The sequence below is a fragment of the Triticum aestivum genome, chromosome 7D (assembly GCF_018294505.1).
Source record: "Triticum aestivum cultivar Chinese Spring chromosome 7D, IWGSC CS RefSeq v2.1, whole genome shotgun sequence".
Classification (NCBI taxonomy): domain Eukaryota; kingdom Viridiplantae; phylum Streptophyta; class Magnoliopsida; order Poales; family Poaceae; genus Triticum; species Triticum aestivum.
In genome coordinates this window covers 409910429-409937396 of record NC_057814.1, presented here as the reverse complement: position 1 = coordinate 409937396, position 26968 = coordinate 409910429, and the positions used below count along the sequence as shown (strand labels likewise).

The 26968-nt window shown below is 44.9% G+C and overlaps 3 protein-coding genes and 1 long non-coding RNA gene across 5 annotated transcripts; 3 read left to right on the top strand and 1 right to left on the bottom strand.

Annotated features, from left to right (window-relative positions):
• The first annotated feature begins 928 nt into the window (after positions 1–928).
• LOC123164176 (phosphatidylinositol-3-phosphatase SAC1) lies at positions 929–8197 on the top strand. Of its 2 annotated transcripts, XM_044581586.1 has the most exons (16): positions 929–1129; positions 1230–1434; positions 2414–2579; positions 2676–2898; positions 3493–3569; positions 3845–4032; positions 4273–4370; positions 4918–5051; positions 5135–5269; positions 5687–6050; positions 6352–6473; positions 6587–6694; positions 6823–7053; positions 7135–7326; positions 7440–7551; positions 7641–8197. In XM_044581586.1, the coding sequence occupies exons 1-16, from the start codon at positions 1055–1057 to the stop codon at positions 7893–7895; spliced, it is 2685 nt and encodes an 894-aa protein (XP_044437521.1). In that variant the 5' UTR covers positions 929–1054; the 3' UTR covers positions 7896–8197. The 2 variants fall into 2 exon arrangements, with proteins under 2 accessions (XP_044437521.1, XP_044437522.1); XM_044581587.1 differs by lacking the exon at positions 929–1129 and having other exon boundaries at positions 1230–1450.
• A 388-nt stretch (positions 8198–8585) lies between these two features.
• LOC123164177 (alcohol dehydrogenase) lies at positions 8586–11407 on the top strand. The gene is made up of 8 exons (XM_044581588.1): positions 8586–8895; positions 9249–9384; positions 9711–9780; positions 9867–9960; positions 10051–10264; positions 10376–10517; positions 10692–10862; positions 11047–11407. The coding sequence occupies exons 1-8, from the start codon at positions 8667–8669 to the stop codon at positions 11236–11238; spliced, it is 1248 nt and encodes a 415-aa protein (XP_044437523.1). The 5' UTR covers positions 8586–8666; the 3' UTR covers positions 11239–11407.
• A 207-nt stretch (positions 11408–11614) lies between these two features.
• On the bottom strand, positions 11615–16178 carry LOC123164178 (adenylate kinase, chloroplastic). Its single transcript, XM_044581589.1, has 7 exons — positions 15817–16178; positions 15639–15734; positions 14947–15075; positions 14729–14863; positions 14089–14235; positions 12409–12483; positions 11615–11930 (listed from the first exon to the last, which is right to left on the bottom strand). The coding sequence occupies exons 1-7, from the start codon at positions 15994–15996 to the stop codon at positions 11835–11837; spliced, it is 858 nt and encodes a 285-aa protein (XP_044437524.1). The 5' UTR covers positions 15997–16178; the 3' UTR covers positions 11615–11834.
• A 485-nt stretch (positions 16179–16663) lies between these two features.
• LOC123164174 (uncharacterized) lies at positions 16664–19051 on the top strand. Its single transcript, XR_006482200.1, has 3 exons — positions 16664–16968; positions 17078–17205; positions 17937–19051. It is a non-coding gene; the product is annotated as an uncharacterized lncRNA (long non-coding RNA).
• The last annotated feature ends 7917 nt before the right edge of the window (positions 19052–26968 follow it).

Sequence of the window (26968 nt, the reverse complement as noted above, 5' to 3'; positions counted from 1 at the left end):
AAAGTTGGTCCGTTCCTGTTTTGCTCTCGTCCCTGGCGGCTGGAACCCTAGTCGCCGCCAGGGGAGGCCGATCTTCCAACGCTGCTCTCCGGAGGCTCCCCTCCGCCGGCGACCTCGGTCGTCGGTGGTGAGGGGGGTCGCCGGATCCACACGTGTGGATCGCTTTTACTCTCTCGTAGTCTAGGTTTTAGATTGTTCATCGTTTTGCTTTGGCGGCGACGATGATAATGCTGAATAAAGATTCTTCGGATCCTTTCCCGGCGAGGCCATCGGTCCTATGGTTGGGGATGGATCTGGAAACCAGTCTGTTCAAGCAAAGATGGCGTGGCGGCGGCGGCATCCTCGTGGTGGACCTGTGTCCTCGGGCTCCGCCGTTGCGATGGCGTTTGCTCCAGCGTCGGCGCGGAGCTTGGGAGGTAGTCCAGGAGCGGATGCAGATTGTGGTCTGCATCGACGACATCTGGAAGACAGAGCATGTGCTGGACTCGTGGTTCGTGGATGGCAGATATGGTTTCCTCCTTCGGCGTTTTAGTCGTGGTGGGGTGCCAGATCTGGAGTTCGATGGTGTGTCTGGGGTGTTGCCCCGGTCTGATTCGTTCAACGGTAAGGGCTTCACTTTTGGTAAGCCACCTTGAAGGTCCGCAAAGCTGCATATCAGCGATCGAGCCGCGTCGAGCTCGGGTGAGGAGGTGATTCGTTATTTTTTTTTTCGGTGGCTGCTGTGATGGTGCCGGAGGCAGGTGACGGGCGTTGGTATCAAGCTCAGAGATGTTCTGCTATCTTTTTGGTTTTGTCATGTCGGTCTTTACATGACTTGTACTTTGTTCTTTATGATATGAATGAGACACGTATTACCATGAAAAAAAAACATGCACCGTGACAGTTCTTAATAAGCTATGTACATTTTAGAGAAGAGGACGCCTTGACAACATGGTCACGGGTTCCGCGGAGGACGCCTTCAGCGTTTAGATACAATATCCGCAGTGCCCCCTTCTTCCCCTTTCCGATCGTCCCCTTCCACCCCCTCTTCCCTTGCGCGCTTCGATCGGGATCGATGGCGGCGGAGGCGGACGACCCGACGGCGGCGTCAGCGACGCTGGAGAAGTTCCGCCTCTACGAAACGCGCGCCGTAAGCATCCATTGCCCCCCTTCTCCCAACCGCACGCCCGGCGGAATCGCTGGCTCGCTAGCTTGCTCAATTGACGCGTCGGAATTGGCTGTGCTCGCAGAGGTTCTACGTGATCGGGAGCTCGCGGGAGAAGCGGTGGTTTCGGGTGCTCAAGATTGACCGCTCGGAGCCGTCGGAGCTCCACCTCAGCGAGGACCCCGTCTGGTACTCCCAGCAGGAGGTCAAGAGCCTGCTCCAGCGCATCGCCGAGGGCAACCGCTCCACCGGCGGCCTCACCTTCGTCACCAAGGCCTACGGCATCGCAGGTGCCCCGACCAGAACGTTCGTTCGTTCATTCATCCTATTGCACTGGATTGGATTGGGTTGCATTGTTAACCTAGCTCGCTCTACTGATCCCATGGAAATTTCATTCTTAATCCATACGAATTATAATTAAGCCCGACGAATTTGTTCTGTTAAAGCAAATGAATGTGTCATAAGATTTATTTTGTCAGAAATCAGAAAGCCTTCTCTAGTTGGTCAATGCCTTCTGCTGGAGAATTCTTCGTGGTTTCTTTGTGCTGGAAAATTAAGTTGGAGGTATATGATGCCAGGAAGTGTGGGTAACTTATTTTAGTTGATAAATTGTCTCTGTATTGCAAATTGGCCGTGATTTCATTCCAACCAATCCCTGCTAGTTTTGTTTCAGTTGGCTCGTCATAGGAAGGTGTACTTGATGCCGTCATGTTTTCTTTCGTTTGCTTATGAATTCCAAAAGAGGAAAGATGTCCCTTGGATCTATTGCCAACAACTTCCTTGTTCCTTACTAGGAATCAAGGCTCAGAAAAGCTCTAGGCTTAAATTCTTAGTTTGCTACTTCCTAGCACCTATCTCACGTAAGCACATGAGCAGACACTCTTAAGCGCACGCCTATCAGTGCTTAAGGCTACACATTCTGCTGTCACCTAGCGCCTAGGCACGCTTAAGCGCACGCCTATCAGTGCTTGAGGCTACACATTCTGCTGTCACCTAGCGCCTAGGCACGCTTAAGCTCACGCCTAGGAGCTCTTTTTTATTATTGCTAGGAGTTGTTCCTTGTGGAGACAAATGATACCAACTGGCTATCTGCACAGTCAGAAGCTGGTAACGGAAATGCATAGATAATAATGATGCAAACTGAGAGATAATTCATTAGCCTCTGAATCCTGGCTATATTTCTTTTGCAATTTGGTGACTGCTTTCTTTGCCAGAGGACTCACATACTCCTGTCATTTTTTTTGAAGTTTTTGTTTCTGTTCTATGTAGGTTGCATCAAGTTCTTGGAGTCATATTACCTGATTTTAGTCACCAAGCGCCGTCAAATCGGTTGCATCTGTGGCCATGCTATATATTGTATAGATGAGAGCCAGATGATCACCATCCCGCACTCATCTGTACAGACAGATGTTGCAACCTCTAAGAACGAGCTAAGGTACAAGTTATCCTTGATAGTTTGATTTTTTTGGCAGTTATGTATATATGTTTGGTTATTTACCAAATGCTGTGAAATATGATGTCTCCGTAACAGGTACAAGAAGCTTTTGGCCAGTGTTGATCTCACAAAGGATTTCTTCTATAGCTACACATACCCAATCATGCAGAGCTTGCAGCAGAATGTCACCTCTGCAGGGATGAAGGAAACACCTTATGAAAATTTGTTTGTATGGAACACTTTCCTGACAGAGCCGATTCGCTCAAGGTGCCACAATGCTCTGTGGAGTGTAGCTCTCGTTCATGGACACTTTAAGCAGGTTATGCCTAGCAAATAGTCTGCCATCTAGATTGGTTTTGCTACCATTACTATTTCTATTGCTTGCTTCTCCACTTCTGATATTACTCATATTTGACTTGGAGCTTTGCATTATCTGTCTCACTGGGTCTTATGAGAAAATTAGAAGGGGATGCCACTAACAAATTTTGATAAAGAATGCATACCAATTTGCTGCTCAAAATATTTCAAATTTTTTTGTTTAACAGAATCTGAGACAATTGTGACCTAACAGAAAAGCTGCTATTATTTCAGTTTGATAGTTTCTTTCCATCAGAGAAAAGAAGTTGGACGAGATCTTGGAATGACTAGTGATGGTTGAGTAGGACTTTGTAGTTACCATCTCTTTATTCCTTAATGAATGAAACCATTATCACTTGAACTAGCCTTTGAAAATTATGATTTAGTGCTTGCTTGATGGGCACTGCTACTAGATTAGCTTCTTGTTCAGATCATCTGGAATTTTTTCCAATAGCGCCAAACTTGCAGCTGATCTGTGTTTAAGTGCTTAATTAGATGTGTTACGACTATTGTTTATTAACTTTCCATGTGACACAACCCACAATTTATTTTCCAGGTCAAGCTGTCAGTATTTGGCAGGGAGTTAAATGTTATTCTCATTTCAAGAAGATCTCGGCATTTTGCTGGGACACGGTAGGTTTCATGTGCTCGTAAGACTGCATATTTCTGGATCTTCTTTCACTTTATATCAGCCAAGTCCATTTATTCATGCTTCTATCCTATCATCTATGTTCATTTGATTTCTGTTGATTTATCAATTATCACATGCATGTGTAAATTCTTGTTTTGGGTGACGCGATTTCCTCTACTCTGCCAAATGAGGCCAGCAAAATATTGTCTATGCTCTGCTAGTAATCTGAATTTTTTGTTTAAGTGAAAACTTACTACCTCCCACATGGTATCTGTAGGTATTTGAAAAGAGGCGTGAATGACCATGGAAAAGTTGCAAACGATGTTGAAACAGAGCAGATAGTATTTGAAGAGGAAGCTGGTTCCTGGAAGGGAAGAATGAGCGCAATAGTACAGATGCGAGGATCGATCCCTCTCTTTTGGTCACAAGAGGCTGGCCGACTTAGTCCTAAGCCTGATATTTTTGGTAAATAGATTTTCTAAAAAGTTACCTTGTAACCAAACAGGTGAAACTAAATGACATAGTTTGATTGGGGAATGTTCATATGTGAGACTAAATTTCTTATCTGATCATTTGTTACAACTGCGTATGAGAAAAATATGTTGTGTCTTATCTGTATGTTTGCCCAATCTCTTATCTGGCTTTGCTTCTAAAAGCTTGAAATACATTTTTTGTGTGCATTCTCATCTTTGGATTCTGGTGCAGTGCAGAGGTATGATCCTACTTATGAAGCAACCAAGTTACATTTTGAAGATCTCGCTCAGCGATATGGACAGCCTATCATAATACTTAATTTAATAAAGGTATGTGTTTGCTACTTGGTTTAGGATCTGAATGTTTCCGTCTGTTGTTAACAGTGATGATTCTGCTGTGATGTTGCCGTTCCCTTCAATTTTGAGATGAAACTAATGATTCATGTGCACGATACAGAGAAACGGTCATTATCCCAACGAATTTTAGAAATCTTTTATCTATCATGTAGATTTGGTAGATTTGACCTCAAGTTTAGTAGCTCAACCGACTGTTGTGCATAAGATTAATTGCTAAAGTACAGCATCTTTGTGGTTCTTTCCGCTCCCAAGTACTCTTACTAAACAATATGTAAGACATCAAAAGTAACATGCCATTTGGAGTAAAATCTACTTCTATAAAAGATGAATTTTCCTCTTAGTTCTTCCAACTAGTTTCCTGAGTAGAATTTAAGAAAAAAGGGTTTCCTGAGTAACTTCTTGCTTACATGTTCGGCTTTTGTGGTACAGAGCTGCTAGCCCACCTTTATTTTTTTGTACAGCTAACCATCGCCTTTTGTCCTCAATATGACTCGTTATTGCTTTTGTGCTCTCTGTGTAGACTGTTGAAAAAAGGCCACGGGAGATGATGCTCAGGCGTGAATTCTTTAATGCAGTTGGATATCTTAATCAGAATGTCCCAGAAGAAAGGAAACTGAGATTCATCCACTGGGATTTTCATAAATTTGCGAAAAGGTTTTATACTGATTCTTGAAAGTTCAAAACTGTATAAGTTGGGGTCTGTTCATCTGCTAATGATTTTCTATCTGTTATGTCAGCAAGTCCGCAAATGTGCTGGGTGTTTTAGGAGGTGTGGCGAGTGAAGCACTGGACCTTACTGGATTTTACTACAGTGGGAAGCCAAAAGTTCAGAAAAGAAGGTCTATCCAGCTTAGTCGAACTAGCACTGCAAGGTACATATATTAATTCTTGTGTAAAACAACTGAACCACTATATATAATATACTAGCTTATAACAGGCAGATGTATTGCCCTCTAAGATTGCCAAGCATACACTCCCTCCGTCCCAAAATAAGTTTCTCAACTTCAGTACAACTTTATACTAAAATTAGTACAAAGTTGAGACACTTATTTTGGAACCGAGGGAGTACTTGACAAGTGGTAAACAAGAAGTTTTATCTTAATCCGATCCAGTTTATTTAGAAAATAAGTACAATCACTGGTCAATTGAATTTGACCAAGGTTTAAAAGTCTGTTTATGGAAAAATCATGAACCACAACTGTACTGGTTTGTTAAAGTTGTGAATAAGGGCTCTACTCATATCCTAACTGCAAAATGACAGTATTCCCCCCTACTTCTTCATTGCACAGGGATGTTGAAATAAGAGCTAGTTCTGGAGACCTTCCGAGACTCTCTAGCAATGCTGATGCACTTGGTTCTATAGCTTCTCAGGATATGAGAAAAGAGGATAGCAAACATGAGCCTCTTGGTGATGCTCCTTGTTATCAAACTGGAGTTCTTCGTACGAATTGCATAGACTGCCTGGATCGCACAAATGTCGCACAGTATGCTTATGGCCTTGCTGCTTTGGGGAGGCAACTTCATGCGATGGGACTGACAGATGTTTCAAAAATCCACCCAGATAGCAGCATCGCTTCAGCTTTAATGGAAATGTACCAGAGCATGGGTGATGCACTTGCTCATCAGTACGGAGGCTCTGCAGCACATAATACGGTTAGTATACTTTCATCTCTTGTTGTCTCATCTTATGTTGACAAGAGGATATGAGTAATTTGTAATGGCCATAAAACTCTCATGGGGAGCATCCTGTTGTTACTCTTCAGAGTTGATGTAGCAAATACGTTTTTTTGTGGATAGACAATGGAGTGTTAATTTGGTTGTCCTGCTCTGTATCTATTTGTATATACTAGTGCGGATGGCATTATTGTTGGTCTGGCCAATAATTCCCCCTCTTCCCCCCCTAATCTCATTGTTTCCCAGTGAGCATAAACTGTATATACTTGTTTCTTCTCAGGTTTTCCCCGAGAGGCAAGGGAAGTGGAAGGCTACTACTCAATCTAGGGAGTTTCTGAAATCAATTAAACGATATTACAGCAATGCTTACACCGACGGTGAGAAACAAGATGCTATAAATTTGTAAGTCTCGCACGTGAGTTTATCATCCATAAAATCTTGACCAGACAAGATAGTAGTCGGGCTCTTGTGGTAAGTGGAATTTGAGAAGTTGATTTGTTTTGTGATATTACCAGATTTCTGGGTTATTTCCAACCTCAAGAAGGAAAACCGGCTCTCTGGGATCTGGATACTGATTACTATCTCCATGTGACAACAGCTGGTGATGATAGCTACCATCTTAGGTAAACTGAATCATGGTTATACTTCAGTTGGTTATGACAGTGCAATTTTAGTCCCTTAACATGAAAAGAGTGGGACTTGGTGTGTAGTTTCCTGCAATAAAATGTGTTGTATTCATGTTAATTCACAGTTCCCCACATGGAAATAATGTGCCCGGGGGATCTGGAGATGCCATGAGCCCAAGACCCACATTGAGCCCTGTGCCAGCATGTAAAGAGGACTTTTCTAGGATGAAACTTACTTCATTCGACAAACTTATAGAAAGAACCTGTAGTTCGATAAGAAATGTGAGGCTTCACTGTGATGCTGATCTAAGGCCAAGTGGTGGTGTTGGAACTTCTGCAATGGCACCCGACGCAGCGTACGTAGTTCTTTTCATTCATGATTCATGGTTGAACTTACTATTTTGATGTTGTACTTACAGCTTGCTTTTACGATTCAGTGAGATACAACTTAAAAGCCCAAACTGGTTGTTTGGTCAAAGAAAACATGCAGAGACAGTTCCAACAGCAAAAGTTACTCCAGTTGAAAATGCGAACGAGGGAAACAAAGATGAGACGAATGTGTCTCTGTGTGGGGAGCTGAACTGGCTTTCCTCCTCGGCAGATTCATGCGAGGAGGACAACTTCAGAAGGTTGTACCAGGATAGTCCAGATAGATATCCTTTGCCAGTGTTCTGATGTCTATCAAGTCCACAATCTACCATTTATATGCTTTATTAAATCCTTGGAGCCCTTAATTTTGCAGGTATCTAGCATTCACGACAGCGGATGTAGACAATGGCTGGTACAGTGGAGCACTGCTATACGATCAAGATGAGAACAGCGGTGCTTATAAACATTACTCCGAATTTTGCCAGGTAAGCAAAGCATCCTGCTGAACTTACGCTGTCTGCGACCGTCCAAAACATGCAACCTGACCTGTTTACATTGTCCTCTGGCATTGCAGGGTCCAGTCATGGATCCTTTTGAGCACGACCCAGAGAAAGAAGGGCACTACAGGGAGGCTCTTAGCATGGACATCGAACTTACGGACGATGCACAGGTGGAGGCAGAAATGAAAGCCGCTCTGGACGACTACCAGGTGATAGGTTCAGACCTGAGCATCATCCCGTCGTGCGGCTCCCTCGCCGAGGACCCAAGCCAGCTGACAAGGTGGATCATTGGGGACGAGAAGCTGCGCGTCGTCGGCGCTGTGCAGTAGCTCGGTTGCCGCCGAGGGATTGTACAGATTGCTACAACATTCGTCAATTATTGGTTTCATCGTGCGTGTATATATAAGGTGCTTAAATGTACAAAAAGAAGGTATTCGTCCATTTTTTTTGTTGGGAGCAAACAGAAGATCATTCTTGGAGGCCTTTGTGGATGGATATAGGAGGATTGGACAAGACAGACAGACAGACACGGGTTTGGCCGGTAAACCAAGGATGACAAGGTGTATGTATAATATTCACGATTGTCTCATGTCATTCTGTTGATTAATTTGCACATCTCCAATAGTTTCAAGAAATGCTGCAACTTCTTTTTTATTTATTGTAACTAATGCCACAACTTGTCGTTGAGTTATTTGGTACTTCCTTTGGCAGCCTCTTTGTTTGTTTGTTTACCGATGAAAGCGACCGACATCGTCATCCGGATCCTTATCCGCAGTGCCGATCTATTGTCTTTTCCCGAGAATAAACTATGAGCCGCTGTTGCTTTCTTGTTGAGCATTTGGTCTTTCCATTTGCTGTGCTAATCCTAATGCAAAAATAAGTGCAGTAGCAGTTGAATAAACATGTGTAGAAAGTCCTAATCGATCCGATCGGTCCTCTCTTTGGTTGGATGATGGAGCAGCCGCTTAAATTTTAACTGAATGAAAAGTTGGAGTGCTCAGTATAAATGCTTGGAGTTGTTGTATAAATATGGTCTCTCCAAACAGACCAGCGGAGTAGAGTAGTTGGTGAAGTTGCAGAGTTCCGTTGGCAGGCACACCATGTCCATCTCCACCGCTTCCCGCCGCGCCCTCAGCCGGATCGGCGGCGCCCTCCGGCGGTCCTTGTCGTCGTCGTCATCGTCGGTGCCGGACGCCTCGGGGTACCACGTGTCGGGCGGGCCGAGCTTCATGCGCGCGGCCGTGTTCTGGGAGCCCGGCCGCCCGCTCACCATGGAGGAGTTCCGCATGCCGCGCCCCAAGGCCGGCGAGGTCCTCGTCAAGACCAAAGGTCCCCCTCCCCCGCCACTCTTCCTTCTTCCCGCTAGAGATTTGGATGAACTCCCTCTGTTCGCCTCCCCTCCTCTCTCCCCCTAATTTACAAGAGAAATTTCTAGTAAACGATGCTCTGACTGACACTGCTGGTTAGGTATGCTGTGCAATAATGCATAACAAATTATTATAAAAACAAAAGGGGAATGGATGATTATACGCCCAATTTGTCTAAACAAGTATGCATGCTCCTGTGAGGTTCGTTTGACTTGGGTCTGCATCCTGTGACTGTGAGGACTCTCGGAATGGGGTGTCACAGCTCCCATATGTGGATCCTAATGTTTTTATCTGACATGAGCTCAACTTGTGCAGCTTGTGGAGTCTGCCACTCTGATCTCCATGTCATGAAAGGCGAGCTCCCTTTCGCCAGCCCTTGTGTCGTTGGCCATGAGATCACCGGGGAGGTTGTCGACCATGGCATGCACACGCCCGCTGAGATCGTCAATAGGTACATACTGATGCGGCCAGAAACAATAACAAGCACACCTGTTTATTATTAGGCTTTTCTTTGGAACATCAACACCTGCTTAGGCTGATAAATAGAGGAGCTTCAGTTTGATTGAATGCTTGGCCCCTTGAGAGTTGCGCGAAATTTACAGCACAGATAGATGCTGGATTTCCATCTGATTACCTTTTTGGAGTGCTCAAATATTTTTGCAACTCCTGTTGAAGGGGTAAAGCATGGAAGCACCATCATCAGCGTTATTCACTTATCCAACTTTCTGATGCTGGTTTTCTGCAATTAATCGGTTATTATCCCTAAAAAATGAACAGGTTCCCAGTCGGCAGTCATGTTGTTGGAGCCTTCATAATGCCCTGTGGGAATTGCTTTTACTGTGTGAAGGTACTGCCTTCTCTGGATCAGACCATCCTTTACGGAAGTGTTGCTTCGTTTTCTTGACCTCATCCATGTACATGGATTTGATACAGGGCCAGGAAGACCTCTGTGAGTCTTTCTTTGCATATAATCGTGCTAAAGGAACACTGTACGATGGTGAAACCCGACTGTTTCTACGCAGCAACGGTGATTTGAGAATATTCATTTACATACTCTATCGCTAGTGTCACAGTATAATATTATTGTAGTGTTGCTGATGTTTTGAAACACCTCCAGGAAAACCGGTGTACATGTACAGTATGGGCGGGCTTGCAGAATACTGTGTTGTGCCGGCCAATGCACTAGCAGTTCTTCCTAACTCGTTGCCATACACAGAGTCAGCCATTCTAGGATGTGCTGTGTTCACCGCATATGGCGCTTTGAGGCATGCTGCTGAAATGCGTGCCGGTGATTCAGTAGCAGTGATTGGAGTTGGAGGGGTCGGGTCAAGGTTAGCTGATATAAGAATATTGCCCATACATATCCATTTGAAGAAAGGATTAAATTCATTCCTAAACTCTGGAGCTTATGTTGGCGCATCCTCATTACTCCAACATTGCAGTTGCTTACAGATAGCAAGAGCATTTGGAGCTTCAGAAGTCATTGCAGTGGATGTTCTCGATGATAAACTCCAGAATGCAAAAACACTTGGAGCAACCCACACCGTAAACGCAGCTAAAGAAGACGCTGTTGAAAGGATCAAGGTATACAACAAGTTTGTGATTACCCATATAACGTCTGAAGTTTTAAACCACTCAATGCAGTTTGTTTAGGTAGCATTTCTCGATATCTCATCCTGATCATGGGCTGTCCAGATGTTGCTTCTGCAGTCTTAGCTAGTGCTCGCATTCAGATGTGAATGATCTCATTATTCACAGGAAATTACTGGTGGGAGAGGTGTGGATGTCGCTGTGGAGGCACTTGGCAAGGCATTAACATTTTCCCAGTGCACCCAAAGTGTACGAGATGGAGGTAAAGCTGTTATGATCGGGCTTGCTGCAACAAACGTAGTAGGCGAGGTGGATATAACCCGTCTTGTTCGCCGACAGGTATGCATCTAGCTCCATCAGATTACTCTTCGTTTGTTGATGTTCGTTGTCTTGGCACATATAGGCCCTCTCAATTTACTCGTATAGTACCATTGTATCCATTTTGAATACTATAATTTTACTTGGATTCCCTTGCTTGCTTTGTGTAACATTGGCTGGCTGCTAACATGATTACTGGAACCAGGTCAAAATCATTGGCTCGTATGGTGCAAGAGCCAGGCAAGATCTTCCTCAGATAGTCAAGCTTGCTGAGAGCGGCGCCTTCAATCTCGAGAACGCCATATCAAGGAAATGCAAATTCGAAGAGGCGAACAGCGCCTATGAGGATCTCAACCAGGGCAAGATCGTTGGCCGAGCTGTAGTTGAAATCATGTAGTGCTGACTGCTGACGAGATGATCATGTGGTTGAAAATCTGGGTCAAACAAATAAGAATATGCCGCGGCAACTCCGCGAACTCGGTTTGTGTTGCAGCATGGTCTCGCTCCCTGATTTGTGTTGGATGCAAAAAAATTTGTTGATTGAAAGATTATTGTGCTCACAAGGAGATGTCTGTCTCAGTGTGTTCTTCTTTCCATGATACATATTGTGAATATTGGGTATACACTTTGCTTATATAGTTCTGCAGCCAGATTTCTGGTTTCTAATGTTACAAAATCGTCACACAAAGAATCCTCAGCTAGCATCAGAAATACCTGACAGTCTCCAGAGTAACAAAATACAGGCAATGAAGTTGTGCAACCCAAATGTAGGCTGAAAAGTGCAAACTCAAGGCAATCCTTCCAATTGCACTGTATATCAATGCATTCCTAGTAAAGATCATTACAAAACAGTGACGCATTTACATCCATGAATAACAAAGGGCTTTTCTAAATATCATCCTAAATGCTTTGTCACCTGCATGTCTTCAAAAAATAGAATAAAATCATGCTTCAGCCACATGTCTGGTTCGGGCAGCTTTCTCTGCTTATGAGTTAGCTACCCACCATTTCTGTTTTCTTATCAAGGCTGGAAGTGAGCAGCTTCTCGATCTCACCGAATACACCTTCCACCGTGGTATTTCCATTTACCTAAACCACAGATGACAGTGAAAGAGATACATGAAAGTTACAGGTAACTAGATACATCATGATTATGAAATGTTTGCTCAGTGAGTTTTTTTGTTGTTGCTCTATATAGTGCACAACCTCGACAACAAAAGTAGAATAAAGAATGCCATGGAGGAACAAGGAATTTAACAACAACAAGAGCTACTCCATCTAGGTAGCAGAACAAAAATATGTTAATTGACTACCACACGGTATGTGGTAAGCAACTTCTGGACAGAAACTAAGTTATGATGATTTAGTTCCTTAGCCCTACTTTATAAAAGTACATAATCCAAAAAATATATGTTTGTTATACTTTTCCCCCAAAAACTTATGTTGTCTATAATCTGTGATGTGGTAATTCGACGGAATATAGACAACATGAAGTAGAATAGCATATCAGCCTTGAGCTGACCAACAAGGCAGAGCGTTCTAAGTATGAAGGAGATAAATTGCCTACCTTGACTATAACATCTTCATATATCGAAACCAAGGACTCGATATTTTGATAATGAGTCTGCAACCTCAGCTTAACCTGTAAAAGAACAAACACATGAAAATCAGATTCTTTTGATAAAATCCACATATATAGATAAACGGTCAATGAGAAATGTGAGACCAGGAAAGAGTGATCTAACTCAAGTACTCAACACAGCACTCTCTGCAAGCTTCCGTCATCATAACAAGCAGTTCAAGAACCGGCATACTACATCAGCAACTCTACCATCCTGGAACATCGGTGCAAGGTCTTGCACACTATGAGCGTACAACTTCCATAAGGGGTACACTCAAGGGTATCAAGCCAAGCTCTTAAGAGGGATGGCAAGCTCTTTCTTCATTCTGTAAGAAAGAAGGAGGAGATCCCTTTTGAAGCTAAACAGCCAGGAGGTTTTACTAGGAGCAATGAAAGATCTTCCCGTTCCTTCGTTTCCAAATATTCTGAGCAGCCACCGTCAGGACCTCAAAGTAGAAAGGTTTGCCAATCTTGAGCTTTACCCTGGAGGTGACCCCATCCAAGGAAAACTGAGGTAGATCAAAACAAATACCAAGAATGTTCCTGCATGAAGAGCTGAAGCTGCAAAGCCAGAAAATGTGGTCCCTAGTCTCAACATATGCAGGTTACAAAGGGCACGGCTGACACCACCAGGAGGCTGAAATTGGTGACGTTGAAGCATATCCTTTGTATTGAGCCTATCATTCAGAAAAAAACAGGCAAAGCATCTGGGCTTAAGGGTGCATTTGGAATTCCAGAGCCAAGAGGAGTTATTAGGTGCATGAATGTGTTGAAACTGAGCTCTGTACATTTTAGAGGATGAAAAGCTAGCAGCCTAGCACCCCAAGAGAAGGACCAAGAGTCATTATCTTCAGGAAACTGAGCATGAATGTATGTTGGACAGAAACTCTCTGAATTCATGAAATTCATCGAAAGCCTGCCTGGAAAGGGGGATATGAAAGAGATGTAAGGGCTCATGAGTATTGAGGACATCCTGGACCAAGGCAAGACTATCAAGGGCAAATGCATGAATTCCATGGAATTTTCTCCTCATCAGATGATCAGACCAGCAATCATTCCAGAAAAGAACAGTGTCTCCTCTGGCAATAGAACAGGAAGCTAATTGCCTAAATTTATGGGAGAGGTTAAAGACATCTCTCCACCAGAAGGGGTGCACAGTACCAGAGGCGTGGGGAGAGGAGGGAAATTATAAACCGCCAGGAAGCATTGTAGTAGTTCCAAACTAGTTTCACTCAAGGGATATCAGCCTTGTCGTAAAGCTTGTTATATGCTTCATAAGCATGGCCTCGTTCTGCAGTCAGGTTAAGGATACCCAGCCCCACTTTGTTCTTTGGGTGACACACGTTAGACCAGGCAGCACGTGCCTTCCATATACTGAGTGACCGAGTCTTGTTATCGAATGTAATACAAAATAAAAATGCACAACTTCCCCACCATGGAAATATGGTCCACAGTGAGATAATAACTATGTCAAGCTAGTTTTAATTAGCAGCAGACAAAATACAATGTGTTGTAGTAACACCATGTACTGCATGACTAATAACAAATAAGCACTTCCACCATGTCTAATAATAAATGCAAAACTATGCTGTCATTATCTTAACTAATAATATGGGAACCATGTACCTTTTCTTCTGTATCATCAAATCTTTGTGTAAGCCTGGATGCAATTTCTTCATTCTCAGGTGGAGAATACTTTAGATGGTATATTTTCCCAGTTTCAGGATCCAGCCGTCTGCCAACTACCCTTTCAACAAGAAGTTCATCTGGAACCTACATTTTCCACGGGTGAGCTAATATTCCTACTGAACATAAAAAACACCAGTACTTACACTCTCCATTTCAGAAATAGTTTACTGAATTGCAGCCAGTTTCAACACGACAGAGAAAGCATGATAAATACATCGTGTATTGCCAGATTACAGTGTTAACACTTAGAAAGTACTTAAAATGCGCAACTTGAAATTATGGATCTTATTTATTCTTGAAAGGGTAAATATGTAGATTTTATTATGTAACTAGTACCAAAAAAGGGACTACATTTATCTCCATTTTCTCAGGAAAATCCAACATTGGTCACAAAGGCAGTGTTTGCCCTGTTCAAACTATTAGTTAGGCTAAGGGTAGCTACAAGCAGTTTTCAAGGTCTGGAGGCAGTGTTCAAGCTTAATTGGTACTGCTAGTACCTTACCACAACAATGTCCATTATGTCCCACAATTTGCATCACATACCAATAATTTGCCATAGCTGGGCTCGGGCACTTACATCTAATAGAATGAAAATGTCAGGCCGGATTCCAAGAGTTTCCAGTGCCATTGCCTGTGAATAACTTCTCGGGTAACCATCCAAAAGCCAACCCTTTTCCTGAGCATCTGGTTGCAGAAGACGCCCCTTCACCATCTGGCGGTAACCCAAAATGTTTCTCAGTGTTACCACCGTTCACTTGAAACACATTAATGAAATTGCAAAGAAAATATACCCACATTAACAACGATCTCGTCAGGAACCAGCTGTCCCTTCTCCATAAACTCCTTGGCCTGCTTCCCATTGTCAGTGCCTGTGGCGATTTCTGCCCTTAACAAATCTCCAGCTGAAATGTGCACCAGACCATACTGCAAATTACAGTGCCAGTTACTTGACGCAACAAGGAAAACTAGTCGTAAACGTTTTACCACATTTTGTTGTAAATGCACAAGGCTAATTGCACAATACACATGACATAATAATACAAGGCTAGATCCCAATCTTATATCCTATATACCTAAGAGAGAGACCCCCACTATTTCTAATTATGTCAACATGTGTGCTTCCACATCATCAAAATTGCTGTAACCATTAGATTTACTAACTTGATCCACTAGCATCCATCCAATCATAGCATGAGAATCCTCTACCATGCAACATGCATTACTGTATTCTAAGTGGGTTTTAAATCACATTACATTTAATCGTGACATGCACAACTTTTCTTGTTACTAAATGTTTATTCTTTGCATATGCAGAAATTTCTCACATAGTTTAAATCGTAAGTGCTGAATTCGTATTCTACACGATATTTAGAAACTATATATCCAATTCCGCGGCAACGCGCAGGGTATCATCTAGTTCACATAATGCATCATGAAACAAAGGGAATCATGTACCAGGCTGAACCCAGATTCCCAAAAAAACTTACTTTGGCCTTGATTAGCTCGCACTGCGTGCCCTTCCCGGACGCTGGAGCTCCCGCTATCATGACATTTAGATGGTCAGCCTTCCCTGCCTCCACAGCCTATAATTCCCAATCAAGAACCGACCAGCGAGAAGGCCGTAAAATTGTGCAATTCCTTAATGTTAGGAAAACAGGGGCAGACCTTGGCCGCTCTAGGCGCCGGCGACAGCCCGTGGTGTCGGGCGGGGTTGAGCCGTAGGGGTCTGGAGCCGGCACGGGAGGCGCGGAAGAGGAGGCGGCCCTGGGGAACCGGCCTCTCGGCACCCACGGGCGGCGGTAAGAGAGATGTGACGGCGGCTGCAGCGGCCGTGGAGGAAGCCATGCGCGGCGCTGAGAGAGCTGGGAGAAGGGGGATTCACAGGAAAGCCGTGCTTGGATGCTGGGAGCGGCGCGCCGGCGCCGGAGGGGGATCGGAAATAGAGAGGGAGAGGCGGACCGTTCTTGCAGTAGGACCAACGGAAAGGAAAACAAAACAAAAAAAAGATTGTTGCGAGAAATAACAAACTCTATTTTTCTAACAAGTGGACTGAAAATAAGGACCCTTGTTATCTCGCTGCTTTTTTTAGTGCCCGAGAAAGGTTTGGTGGTCAGTGTTTGCGAAGGACCGGAATGTGCATTGGTTAGCAGCGACCGGTTCTTGTGCGTGCCATACAATACAAGGTGTATTTGATTGCTCGGATTTTACCAAAATTACATGTTTGTTTCAGTTGGGCCTAGTTTTGCCATCGGCACTGTGTCGAATCGAGTGGGCAAACCCAACCCCCAACCCATGTATTCAATATTTTCACTAGCACTCGAATCGATTCTGGAAATCCAATCTAAAGTGTGAATCGAATGCATTAAATTGAACCTAAATTCTTAAAAGTGCACGCTATTTGAAGCAGATGAGCGGCCCGTTCCTGACCGCACGATTTCGCTCGAAACCGCTGTGCGCGTGCGCCAGGCGGTGCGGACACGACTAGCGTTTAGTGGGAGGCGAAAACCACTCACGTCCGCACTCGTCGCTATCCGCTCGCGTCCCCATCCCCATCCCCTCGCATTTGTCGCCACCCCCGCCCCAACATGCGCCGGCCGCCGCCGCCGCCGACCCACCTCGCATCGACCGATGCGGCCGACGGCGGCCGCGGCAGCTTGGCTGCCACGCCTCCACGCCGCCGTCTCCCCGTCCGCCACCTCGCATTCTCCTGTGAATTGAGCCATCGGTCCTCTGCCGCGACGCTCTCCCTCGCCTCGTTAATTACTCACGGAAGGTGTCTTCCCTATCCACGTTGCTTCAGCAAGCACTCACTCTATGGTACGTGTCTTGCTTCTATGGAATTTAGTGAGAAAAAATTGAGCCCATCCATGGAGCTATGGAATCTGAAGCGGGAGATGCGGTCCTGAGTTCTATTTTCCATCTGAAGTTCGAGGAATTGAAGAAATTTCAAGGAGAATGAAGCCTATGCGTGTGGGTGGTCGCTGTTATTCATGAAGCTGTGCGTGTGAGCTACTGCTTCCAGCCCCATCCTCTGTGGAGGCTTGCTGCCACCAGGTATGGTTTTCTCCTGAGTGGTTGGTCCGCCGAAGGCTTCTAGTTCTTGTAAGTAAGATTCAGTGAAGATTAGTTGGTATACTTAGTAGTGCCACTTGATTTTGGTTGATGTTGATCACATCTGGTTGAATCAATGAAAAACAATTGAAGTTCTAAAGATTTTTTGTCACTGATGGTATGATTTTAGGATCCTACCTTTTCAAACTCCATGGATTTGTATTAGATGCAACTTGATTCATCTATTTCTTGGTTAGACTACATTTGTTGTTACGACCGCTCTCGTTGGAACTGCTACTCGGATCATTAGAGCTCAATTCTGTTCAGTACCTCTTTTTTATCGAAAAATATGCAATGCTAAAATCAGTTGACTGTTTTTTAATTTCATTTTTCAGTTGCACACGCTCATACGTCAGTTGGCTGCATTTGCAGGATAGTTGCACGCTCTAGATCATTTAGTTGGCAGGCCATTTTTTTGCCATGATATATAAATGGTACACTGCGTGATGTGATCATTTAGTTGGCAGGCCATTTTTTTGCCATGATATATAAATGGCACACTGCGTCTGCATCACGCAGTTACGATTTGGTTTTTTCCGGTGTGGTATCCCCGGCCAAGTGTTCGTCCAGTTTTTTCAATAGATCATGTGGTGTTTTTAGTGGAATTTCATGTGCATCACTTGCCCTCCTTATGCTTTTTCCAGCTCATATGCGTGTTTTTGGGTTTGTTGCAGTGAAAATGGTTGTAGAAGGGAGATAATTGTGGCCATGGAGGAGAGGTAAGTTTCACGTTTTTTTCTTCGTGATATGCATGTTTAGGTGTTCATTATAGTTTTCAAAAAGGCGTTTTGGGGATAGATTTGGTGTGGCCAGGTGTTGCGCGGGAGAACCACCACATCGGAGTCGAGCAACCGCCATCTTCAATCCCCATCTCCGGCGAACTTTCCCGCTCAACCCCTGCCTCTAATCAGCTACTCTCCTCCATCCCCGTCCCGGTCATGGAGCCGGAGCAGCAATATGCTAGCTGCACGTCGACTACCGGATAGTTGTTCATCGACTGCTAGACAGTTGGCCAGGATAGAAAAAGTTGCATATCTCACAGCTAGTGGTAGTTAGAGCGGTGAAAAACCCACATCCGACTACTAGGCGGTGGTTGAGGTCTGACTGACAGATCCACAACTTTTTTCCTTTATTTTTTCTACACAAAGAAACCTGGGATATGATTTTTTACACAGTCGCACAAGAACCAGCTAGGTGTTGGCATCCTGAACTTTTATAGTTGCACAAGAATCAATTAGGAGTTGGTATCCTCAACTTTTTAAATAGTTGCACAACAATATCATACGAGTCGGCATCCTCGACTTTCATAGTTGCACCAGAACCATTTGGGAGTTGGCAGTCTTAACTTTTTAAATAGTCCCACAACAATATCACGTGAGTTGGCATTATCAACTTTTTAAATAGCCCCACAACAATATCACATGAGTTGGTATCCACAACTATTTTAGTTGCACAAGAACCAATCAGGAGTTGGCATCCCCAACTTTTTTAATAGTTGGACAACAATGCCACATGAGTTGGCATCTTCAACTTCTTTAGTTGCACAAGAACCATTCAATAGTTGGCATCCTCATGTGTTCACATGCATAAGAGTTTCTAGGTTTGCATATGCACTTGAATGTAGTTGCATGATACGTCTCCAACGTATCTATAATTTTTGATTGTTCCATACTATTATATTATCCATCTTGGATGTTTTATATGCATTTATATGCTATTTTATATGATTTTTGGGACTAACCTATTAACCTAAAGCCCAGTGCCAGTGCCAGTTTATGTTTTTCCTTGTTTTTCAGTTTTACAGAAAAGGAATACCAAACGGAGTCCAATTGACGTGCCGATTTTTGATAATTTTTTATGGACCAAAAGAAGCCTCCGGAGTAAAAGAGTTGGGCCAGAAGAGTACCGAGCCATCCACGAGGGTGAGGGCGCGCCCTACCCCCTGGGCGTGCCCCCCTATCTCGTGGATGACTCGGAGACCCCCCTGACGTGAGACCGACGCCAAAAATTCCTATAAATATAGAAACCCCCAGAAAGAAACCTAGATCGGGAGTTCCGCCGCCGCAAGCCTCTGTAGCCACCAAAAACCAATCGAGACCCTGTTCCGGCACCCTGCCGGAGGGGGGATCCATCACCGGTGGCCATCTTCATCATCCCGGCGCTCTCCATGACGAGGAGGGAGTAGTTCATCCTCGGGGCTGAGGGTATGTACCAGTAGCTATGTGTTTGATCTCTCTCTCTCTCGTGTTCTTGATTTGGCACGATATTGATGTACCGCGAGCTTTGCTATTATAGTTGGATCTTATGATGTTTCTTCCCCTCTACTCTCTTGTAATGGATTGAGTTTTCCCTTCGAAGTTATCTTATCGGATTGAGTCTTTACGGATTTGAGAACACTTGATGTATGTCTTGTGTGGGATACCCGTGGTGACAATGGGGTATTCTATTGATTCACTTGATGTATGTTTTGGTGATCAACTTGCGGGTTCTGTGACCTTGGGAATCTATGCATAGGGGTTGGCACACGTTTTCGTCTTGACTCTCCGGTAGAAACTTTGGGGCACACTTTGAAGTTCTTTGTGTTGGTTGAATAGATGAATCTGAGATTGTGTGATGCATATCGTATAATCATACCCACGGATACTTGTGGTGACATTGGAGTATCTAGGTGACATTAGGGTTTTGGTTGATATGTGTCTTAAGATGTTATTTTACTACGAACTCTAGGGCTGTTTGTGACACTTATAGGAATAGCCCAATGGATTGATCGGAAAGAATAACTTTGAGGTGCTTTCGTACCCTACAATAATCTCTTCGTTTGTTCTCCGCTATTAGTGACCTTGGAGTGACTCTTTGTTGCATGTTGAGGGATTCTTATATGATCTAATTATGTTATCATTGTTGAGAGAACTTGCACTAGTGAAAGTATGAACCCTAGGCCTTGTTTCGAAGCATTGCAATACCATTTCTGCTCACTTTTATTACTTGTTACCTTGCTGCTTTTATAATTTCAGATTACAAAAACCTATATCTAACATCCATATTGCACTTGTATCACCATCTTTTCGTCGAACTAGTGCACCTATACAATTTGCCATTGTATTGGGTGTGTTGGGGACACAAGAGACTCTTTGTTATTTGGTTGCAGGGTTGTTTGAGAGAGACCATCTTCATCCTATGCCTCCCACGGATTGATAAACCTTAGGTTATCCACTTGAGGGAAATTTGCTACTGTCCTACAAACCTCTGCACTTGGAGGTCCAACAACGTCTACAAGAAGAAGGTTGTGTAGTAGACATCAAGCTCTTTTCTGGCGCCGTTGCCGGGGAGGCTAGGTAAGCGGCACTAACACCCCGTCAACTAAGCTCTTTTTTGGCGCCGTTGCCGGGGAGGTTAATGCTTGAAGGTATATATTTAGATCTTGCAATTGAATCTTTTAGTTTCTTGTTTTATCACTAGTCTAGTCTATAAAAGAAAACTACAAAAAATGGAATTGAGGTTGCCTCATCTGCTTCATCTTTTTAATGTCTTTCGTGAAAATGATGGAAAGAAAAATTGTGCCCAAGTGCTAGAAGAAGAATGCATTAGAATGTTTGTCACTAAATTTTTGTATGATGAGCATGATTGCAATGTTGTTAGTATGAATTCCTTGAATATCCATGATGCTAATGATATGCAAAGCCACAAGCTTGGGGATGCTATGTTTGATGAAGATGATATTTTTAGTCCCCCAAGTTTTGATGAGAAAATATATTATGATGATAGCATGCCTCCTATTTATGATGATTATATTGATGAAAGTGGGTTTGAAAGAGTGTCAACTTTAGGAAGTCATGATCCCACTATTTTGGAGGGTGTTGAATCATATTGTGATAATTATGAAAGTGGATTTGGAGAGGTCATGACTTTATTTAGTGATGAATCCACTATTTCGGAAGAGGTTCCAATTGATTATGAGAACAAAGTTGCTATCTATGATGATTATTGTGATGACTTGCATGCTATTAAGAATAATGATAACCATAAAACTTGTCATCATGATTTTAGTTTTCAATTGGATTATGCCTCACATGATAATTATTTTGTTGAGTTTGCTTCCACTATTATTCATGAGAAGAAATTCACTTATGTGGAGAGTAATAAAATTTATATGCTTGGGTATCATGAAAAGAATGCTTTATGTGATGGTTATTGTTGGGGATATGACTATCAGATATGACCCGCCCAGGAGGGGCCGGGTCAACCTTATGGCGGTTCATATCAACGAAGCCCAAGAGTATGTTAAAGATGGCGGGTCATAGACAGGCTTGTTAGAGGGCCCAAACCCGAAGGCGGTTTAAGGCCCATAAGTATAAACTGCCATATATGTGTAGACTTGTAATGTAAGGCATGTAAGATAAGTCACCGAGCCGGACTTGTTGTATGAGTCGGCCGAGACTCTGTAGGCCACAGGGCGTCAACCCATGTATATAAGGGGACGACCCGACAGTGGCTTAGGGAAAGAAACAACAAATTGAGAGCCAGGCAAAGCGTATTCGCTCCCTGGTCATCGAAACCCTAGTAATACCACCCCAAACTGGATTAGGCCTTTACCTTCACCGCAAGGGGCCGAACCAGTATAAACTCCTCGTGTCCTTTGTCCCGTTTTAACCCCTTTAAGTAACTCCGTCGCAATGGCTCCGCAACTAAGTCCTTCCATGAGGACATATGTCATGACACTTCCACGACAGTTGGCTCCCACCGTGGGGCTAGTGCACAGTGGTTTTGAGTTCTTGAAGGGCAGCTTCAAAGGGATCAAGGGATACGCTGTGGGCCAGATGACCAAGAGTCGTCGCGGCAAGCTCTACATTGACGACGCAGGCTGGGGTCCCGAGGCCGGCTCAATTGAGTACGGGTACCGGGCCCCCTTCGACAGAATCCACGTCTTCATCGGCAAGATCGGCGAACCGGGCCCTGAGCCGGACATCTGCACTGACATCATCGAGACGGCTCAGCGTGCACGACCCGCCCGGGTTAAACCCGCCGTGAAGCATGCCTTCATTGGATGTGTCCATGGGGCCGAGTTTGAAGGCTCTGTGTCTGGCGGTGAGATGGCCATCTACTCTGATGGTGAGTCGTCCACAGGCAAGACCAACTCAATGTATCAACTACAAGATGGACGGCTTGGGGGCTGTTCCGATGGCGACAGTATTCCGGACCCCCATGAGCCGTCGAGCAGGGTGGCAATTTTCATGGCTGGCACGCAGCCGGTTCTCGGCTCGACAACCGCCGCGGCCATGACTTCCAGCGCAGCGGCGGTGACAGCAGCGGGTGCTGGCAGTTCAGCGCGCCCGCCGGCTCAAGTTTTGACAGATCTATTGGATGATCTGGCGACTCTGATGGAGGTTGATGTAACCCCAGACAACCAGGAACAGCATAAGGCGGAAGGAGCTAAATTGCGTGATGAGATTGCACAGGCTAAAGCGGACTTGGCAGCGGAAAACGCCAGGATGGTTGTAGAATGGGCCGTTTTGAACGCCCAAGCGCAGCGGATTCAAGCAGATTCATACCGGCTCATGGTGGATCAGAACGCTTCAAACAAAGTTTTGAGGAGAAAGCATCGGAGTCGCCTGCCCTCAGTTTATGAGTCGAGGGACCTCTTCAACACACCCGGGGCGGGGGCCAGCAACCCGCCGGTGGTGAATCAGATGACTAAAGTACGAGGGGGTAGAACGCCGGGTCAGCCGCACGTGACGGGCTCTCCGCATATGAATAACACCCCGCCTCAGCATGTGGTGACACCGCCAGGTCATTACTCCACCCCTCTATATAACATGATTGCTGCAGCTACGCGATTGGCGGCTCTGCCAGTCAAGGGCGAGACTGCAGCGGCGGTTGAAACTAGAAGGGCCAGGGAGCTTCTTCAAACGGCTTTGGTACAGTAGCAGGCTTATTCCTATAGTCGTGACCGGATTCATTCAACCCCTCGTCCGAGCTGGAGCTACAGTAGGCACATTGACTCGCCAGCTGTTTCAAGTACCGAGCGGCGTCGTAAAGAACCTCATGGTCATGACCCGGCGCGCAATGGTGCCAATGCACAGGATTTGGTGGAACAGGGCAGAGCGCGTCGGGAGGCCGAGCTGGCGGCTCATCAGCATGCGCCGGTTTACCCGACGGCTTCAGTTGAGGCGGGTGTAACTTCTAGAGCTTTCGGTGTGCCGTGTCTAACGGCGGCTCTACGGAGGGAGAGTGAGGCGCCCCCCACTTGGCTTGGGGGGGAAGCCACCCCTTGGCCACCGCCCCCCTTAGAGATCAGATCTCCTAGGGCCGCCCCCCACGGGGCCTATATATAGGAGGGGGGAGGGAGGGCAGCCTCGCTACAGCCCCTGGCGCCTCCCTCTCCCTCCCGTGACACATCTCCCTCCTCCCGTAGCGCTTGGCGAAGCCCTGTCGGAATCCCGCTACTTCCACCACCACGCCGTCGTGCTGCTGGATCTCCATCAACCTCTCCTTCCCCCTTGCTGGATCAAGAAGGAGGAGACGTCACTGCTCCGTACGTGTGTTGAACGCGGAGGTGCCGTCCGTTCGGCGCTCGGTCATCGGTGATTTGGATCACGACGAGTACGACTCCATCAACCCTGTTCTCTTAAACGCTTCCGCTCGCGATCTACAAGGGTATGTAGATGCACTCCTTCCCTCTCGTTGCTAGATGACTCCATAGATTGATCTTGGTGATGCGTAGAAAATTTTAAATTTCTGCTACGATTCCCAACAATGGCATCATGAGCTAGGTCTATGCGTAGTTTCTATGCACGAGTAGAACACAAACTTGTTGTGGGCGTAGATGTTGTCAATTTTCTTGCCACTACTAGTCTTATCTTGTTTCGGCGGCATCGTGGGATGAAGCGGCCCGGACCGACCTTACACGTACGCTTACGTGAGACAGGTTCCACCGACTGACATGCACTAGTTGCATAAGGTGGCTAGCGGGTGTCTGTCTCTCCCACTTTAGTCGGAACGGATTCGATGAAAAGGGTCCTTATGAAGGGTAAATAGAAATTGGCATATCACGTTGTGGTTTTGGCGTAGGTACGAAACGTTCTTGCTAAGAAACCTATAGCAGCCACGTAAAAACTTGCAACAACAATTAGAGGACGTCTAACTTGTTTTTGCAGCATATGCCTTGTGATGTGATATGGCCAAAAGGATGTGATGAATGAAATATATGTGATGTATGAGATTGATCATGTTCTTGTAATAGGAATCACGACTTGCATGTCGATGAGTATGACAACCGGCAGGAGCCATAGGAGTTGTCTTTATTTTGTATGACCTGCGTGTCATTGAATAACGCCATGTAAATTACTTTACTTTATTGCTAAACACGTTAGCCATAGAAGTAGAAGTAATCGTTGGCGTGACAACTTCATGAAGACACGATGATGGAGATCATGGTGTCATGCCGGTGACGAAGATGATCATGGCGCCCCGAAGATGGAGATCAAAAGGAGCAAAATGATATTGGCCATATCATGTCACTATTTGATTGCATGTGATGTTTATCATGTTTTACATCTTATTTCTTAGAACGACGGTAGCTTAAATTTAGATGATTCCTCGCAATAATTTCAAGAAAGTGTTCCCCCTAACTGTGCACCATTGCGAAGGTTCGTTGTTTCGAAGCACCACATGATGATCGGGTGTGATAGATTCTAACGTTCGAATACAACGGGTGTAAGCCAGATTTACACACGCAATACACTTAGGTTGACTTGACGAGCCTAGCATGTACAGACATGGCCTCGGAACACGGAAGACCGAAAGGTCGAGCATGAGTCGTATAGAAGATACGATCAACATGAAGATGTTCACCGATGTTGACTAGTCCGTCTCACGTGATGATCGGACACAGCCTAGTTGACTCGGATCATGTTTCACTTAGATGACTAGAGGGATGTCTATCTGAGTGGGAGTTCATTGAATAATTTGATTAGATGAACTTAATTATCATGAACTTAGTCTAAAATATTTACAATATGTCTTGTAGATCAAATGGCCCACGCTAATGTTGCCCTCAACTTCAACGCGTTCCTAGAGAAAACCAAGCTGAAAGATGATGGCAGCAACTATACGGACTGGGTCCGGAACCTGAGGATCATCCTCATAGCTGCCAAGAAAGATTATGTCCTAGAAGCACCGCTAGGTGAAGCACCCATCCCAGAGAACCAAGACGTTATGAACGCTTGGCGGCAGCATGCTGATGATTACTCCCTCGTTCAGTGCGGCATGCTTTACAGCTTAGAACCGGGGCTCCAAAAGCGTTTTGAGCAACACGGAGCATATGAGATGTTCGAAGAGCTGAAAATGGTTTTCCAAGCTCACGCCCGGGTCGAGAGATATGAAGTCTCCGACAAGTTCTTCAGTTGTAAGATGGAGGAAAATAGTTCTGTCAGTGAGCACATACTCAAAATGTCTGGGTTACACAACCGCTTGTCTCAGCTGGGAGTTAATCTCCCGGATGACGCGGTCATTGACAGAATCCTTCAGTCGCTTCCACTGAGCTACAAGAGCTTTGTGATGAACTTCAATATGCAGGGGATGGAAAAGACCATTCCTGAGGTATATTCAATGCTGAAATCAGCGGAGGTGGAGATCAAAAAGGAACATCAAGTGTTGATGGTGAATAAAACCACTAAGTTCAAGAAAGGCAAGGGTAAGAAGAACTTCAAGAAGGACGGCAAGGGAGTTGCCGCGCCCGGTAAGTCAGTTGCCGGGAAGAAGCCAAAGAATGGACCCAAGCCTGAGACTGAGTGCTTTTATTGCAAGGGAAGTGGTCACTAGAAGCGGAACTGCCCCAAATACTTAGCGGACAAGAAGGCCGGCAACACCAAAGGTATATGTGATATACATGTAATTGATGTGTACCTTACCAGTACTCGTAGTAGCTCCTGGGTATTTGATACCGGTGCGGTTGCTCATATTTGTAACTCAAAACAGGAGCTGCGGAATAAGCGAAGACTGGTGAAGGACGAGGTGACGATGCGCGTCGGGAATGGTTCCAAGGTCGATGTGATCGCCGTCGGCACGCTACCTCCACATTTACCTACGGGATTAGTTTTAAACCTCAATAATTGTTATTTAGTGCCAACTTTGAGCATGAACATTGTATCTGGATCTCGTTTAATTCGAGATGGCTACTCATTTAAATCCGAGAATAATGGTTGTTCTATTTACATGAGAGATATGTTTTATGGTCATGCCCTACTGGTCAATGGTTTATTCTTAATGAATCTCGAACATGATGTTACACATATTCATAGTGTGAATACCAAAAGATGTAAAGTTGATAACGATAGTCCCACATACTTGTGGCACTGCCGCCTTGGTCACATTGGTGTCAAACGCATGAAGAAGCTCCATGCAGATGGACTTTTGGAGTCTCTTGATTACGAATCATTTGACACGTGCGAACCATGCCTCATGGGTAAGATTACCAAGACTCCGTTCTCCGGAACAATGGAGCGAGCAACCAACTTATTGGAAATCATACATACTGATGTGTGCGGTCCAATGAGTGTTGAGGCTCGCGGTGGCTATCGTTATGTTCTCACTCTCACTGATGACTTGAGTAGATATGGGTATGTCTACCTAATGAAACACAAGTCTGAGACCTTTGAAAAGTTCAAGGAATTTCATAGTGAGGTTGAGAATCAACGTGACAGGAAAA

Excerpts from the sequence above, each read along its gene's own strand:
- LOC123164177 (XM_044581588.1), top strand. The coding sequence starts at position 8,667 with ATGTCCATCTCCACCGCTTCCCGCCGCGCCCTCAGCCGGATCGGCGGC. Across the intron at positions 8,896-9,248 it reads GGTCCTCGTCAAGACCAAAG|CTTGTGGAGTCTGCCACTCT; the intron begins GTCCCCCTCCCC and ends CAACTTGTGCAG. Across the intron at positions 10,265-10,375 it reads GTTGGAGGGGTCGGGTCAAG|TTGCTTACAGATAGCAAGAG; the intron begins GTTAGCTGATAT and ends CCAACATTGCAG.
- LOC123164178 (XM_044581589.1), bottom strand. The coding sequence starts at position 15,996 with ATGGCTTCCTCCACGGCCGCTGCAGCCGCCGTCACATCTCTCTTACCG. Across the intron at positions 15,076-15,638 it reads GCGAGCTAATCAAGGCCAAA|TATGGTCTGGTGCACATTTC; the intron begins GTAAGTTTTTTT and ends TGTAATTTGCAG. Across the intron at positions 11,931-12,408 it reads ATGAAGATGTTATAGTCAAG|GTAAATGGAAATACCACGGT; the intron begins GTAGGCAATTTA and ends TCTGTGGTTTAG.
- LOC123164176 (XM_044581586.1), top strand. The coding sequence starts at position 1,055 with ATGGCGGCGGAGGCGGACGACCCGACGGCGGCGTCAGCGACGCTGGAG. Across the intron at positions 1,435-2,413 it reads CAAGGCCTACGGCATCGCAG|GTTGCATCAAGTTCTTGGAG; the intron begins GTGCCCCGACCA and ends TGTTCTATGTAG. Across the intron at positions 5,270-5,686 it reads AGTCGAACTAGCACTGCAAG|GGATGTTGAAATAAGAGCTA; the intron begins GTACATATATTA and ends TTCATTGCACAG.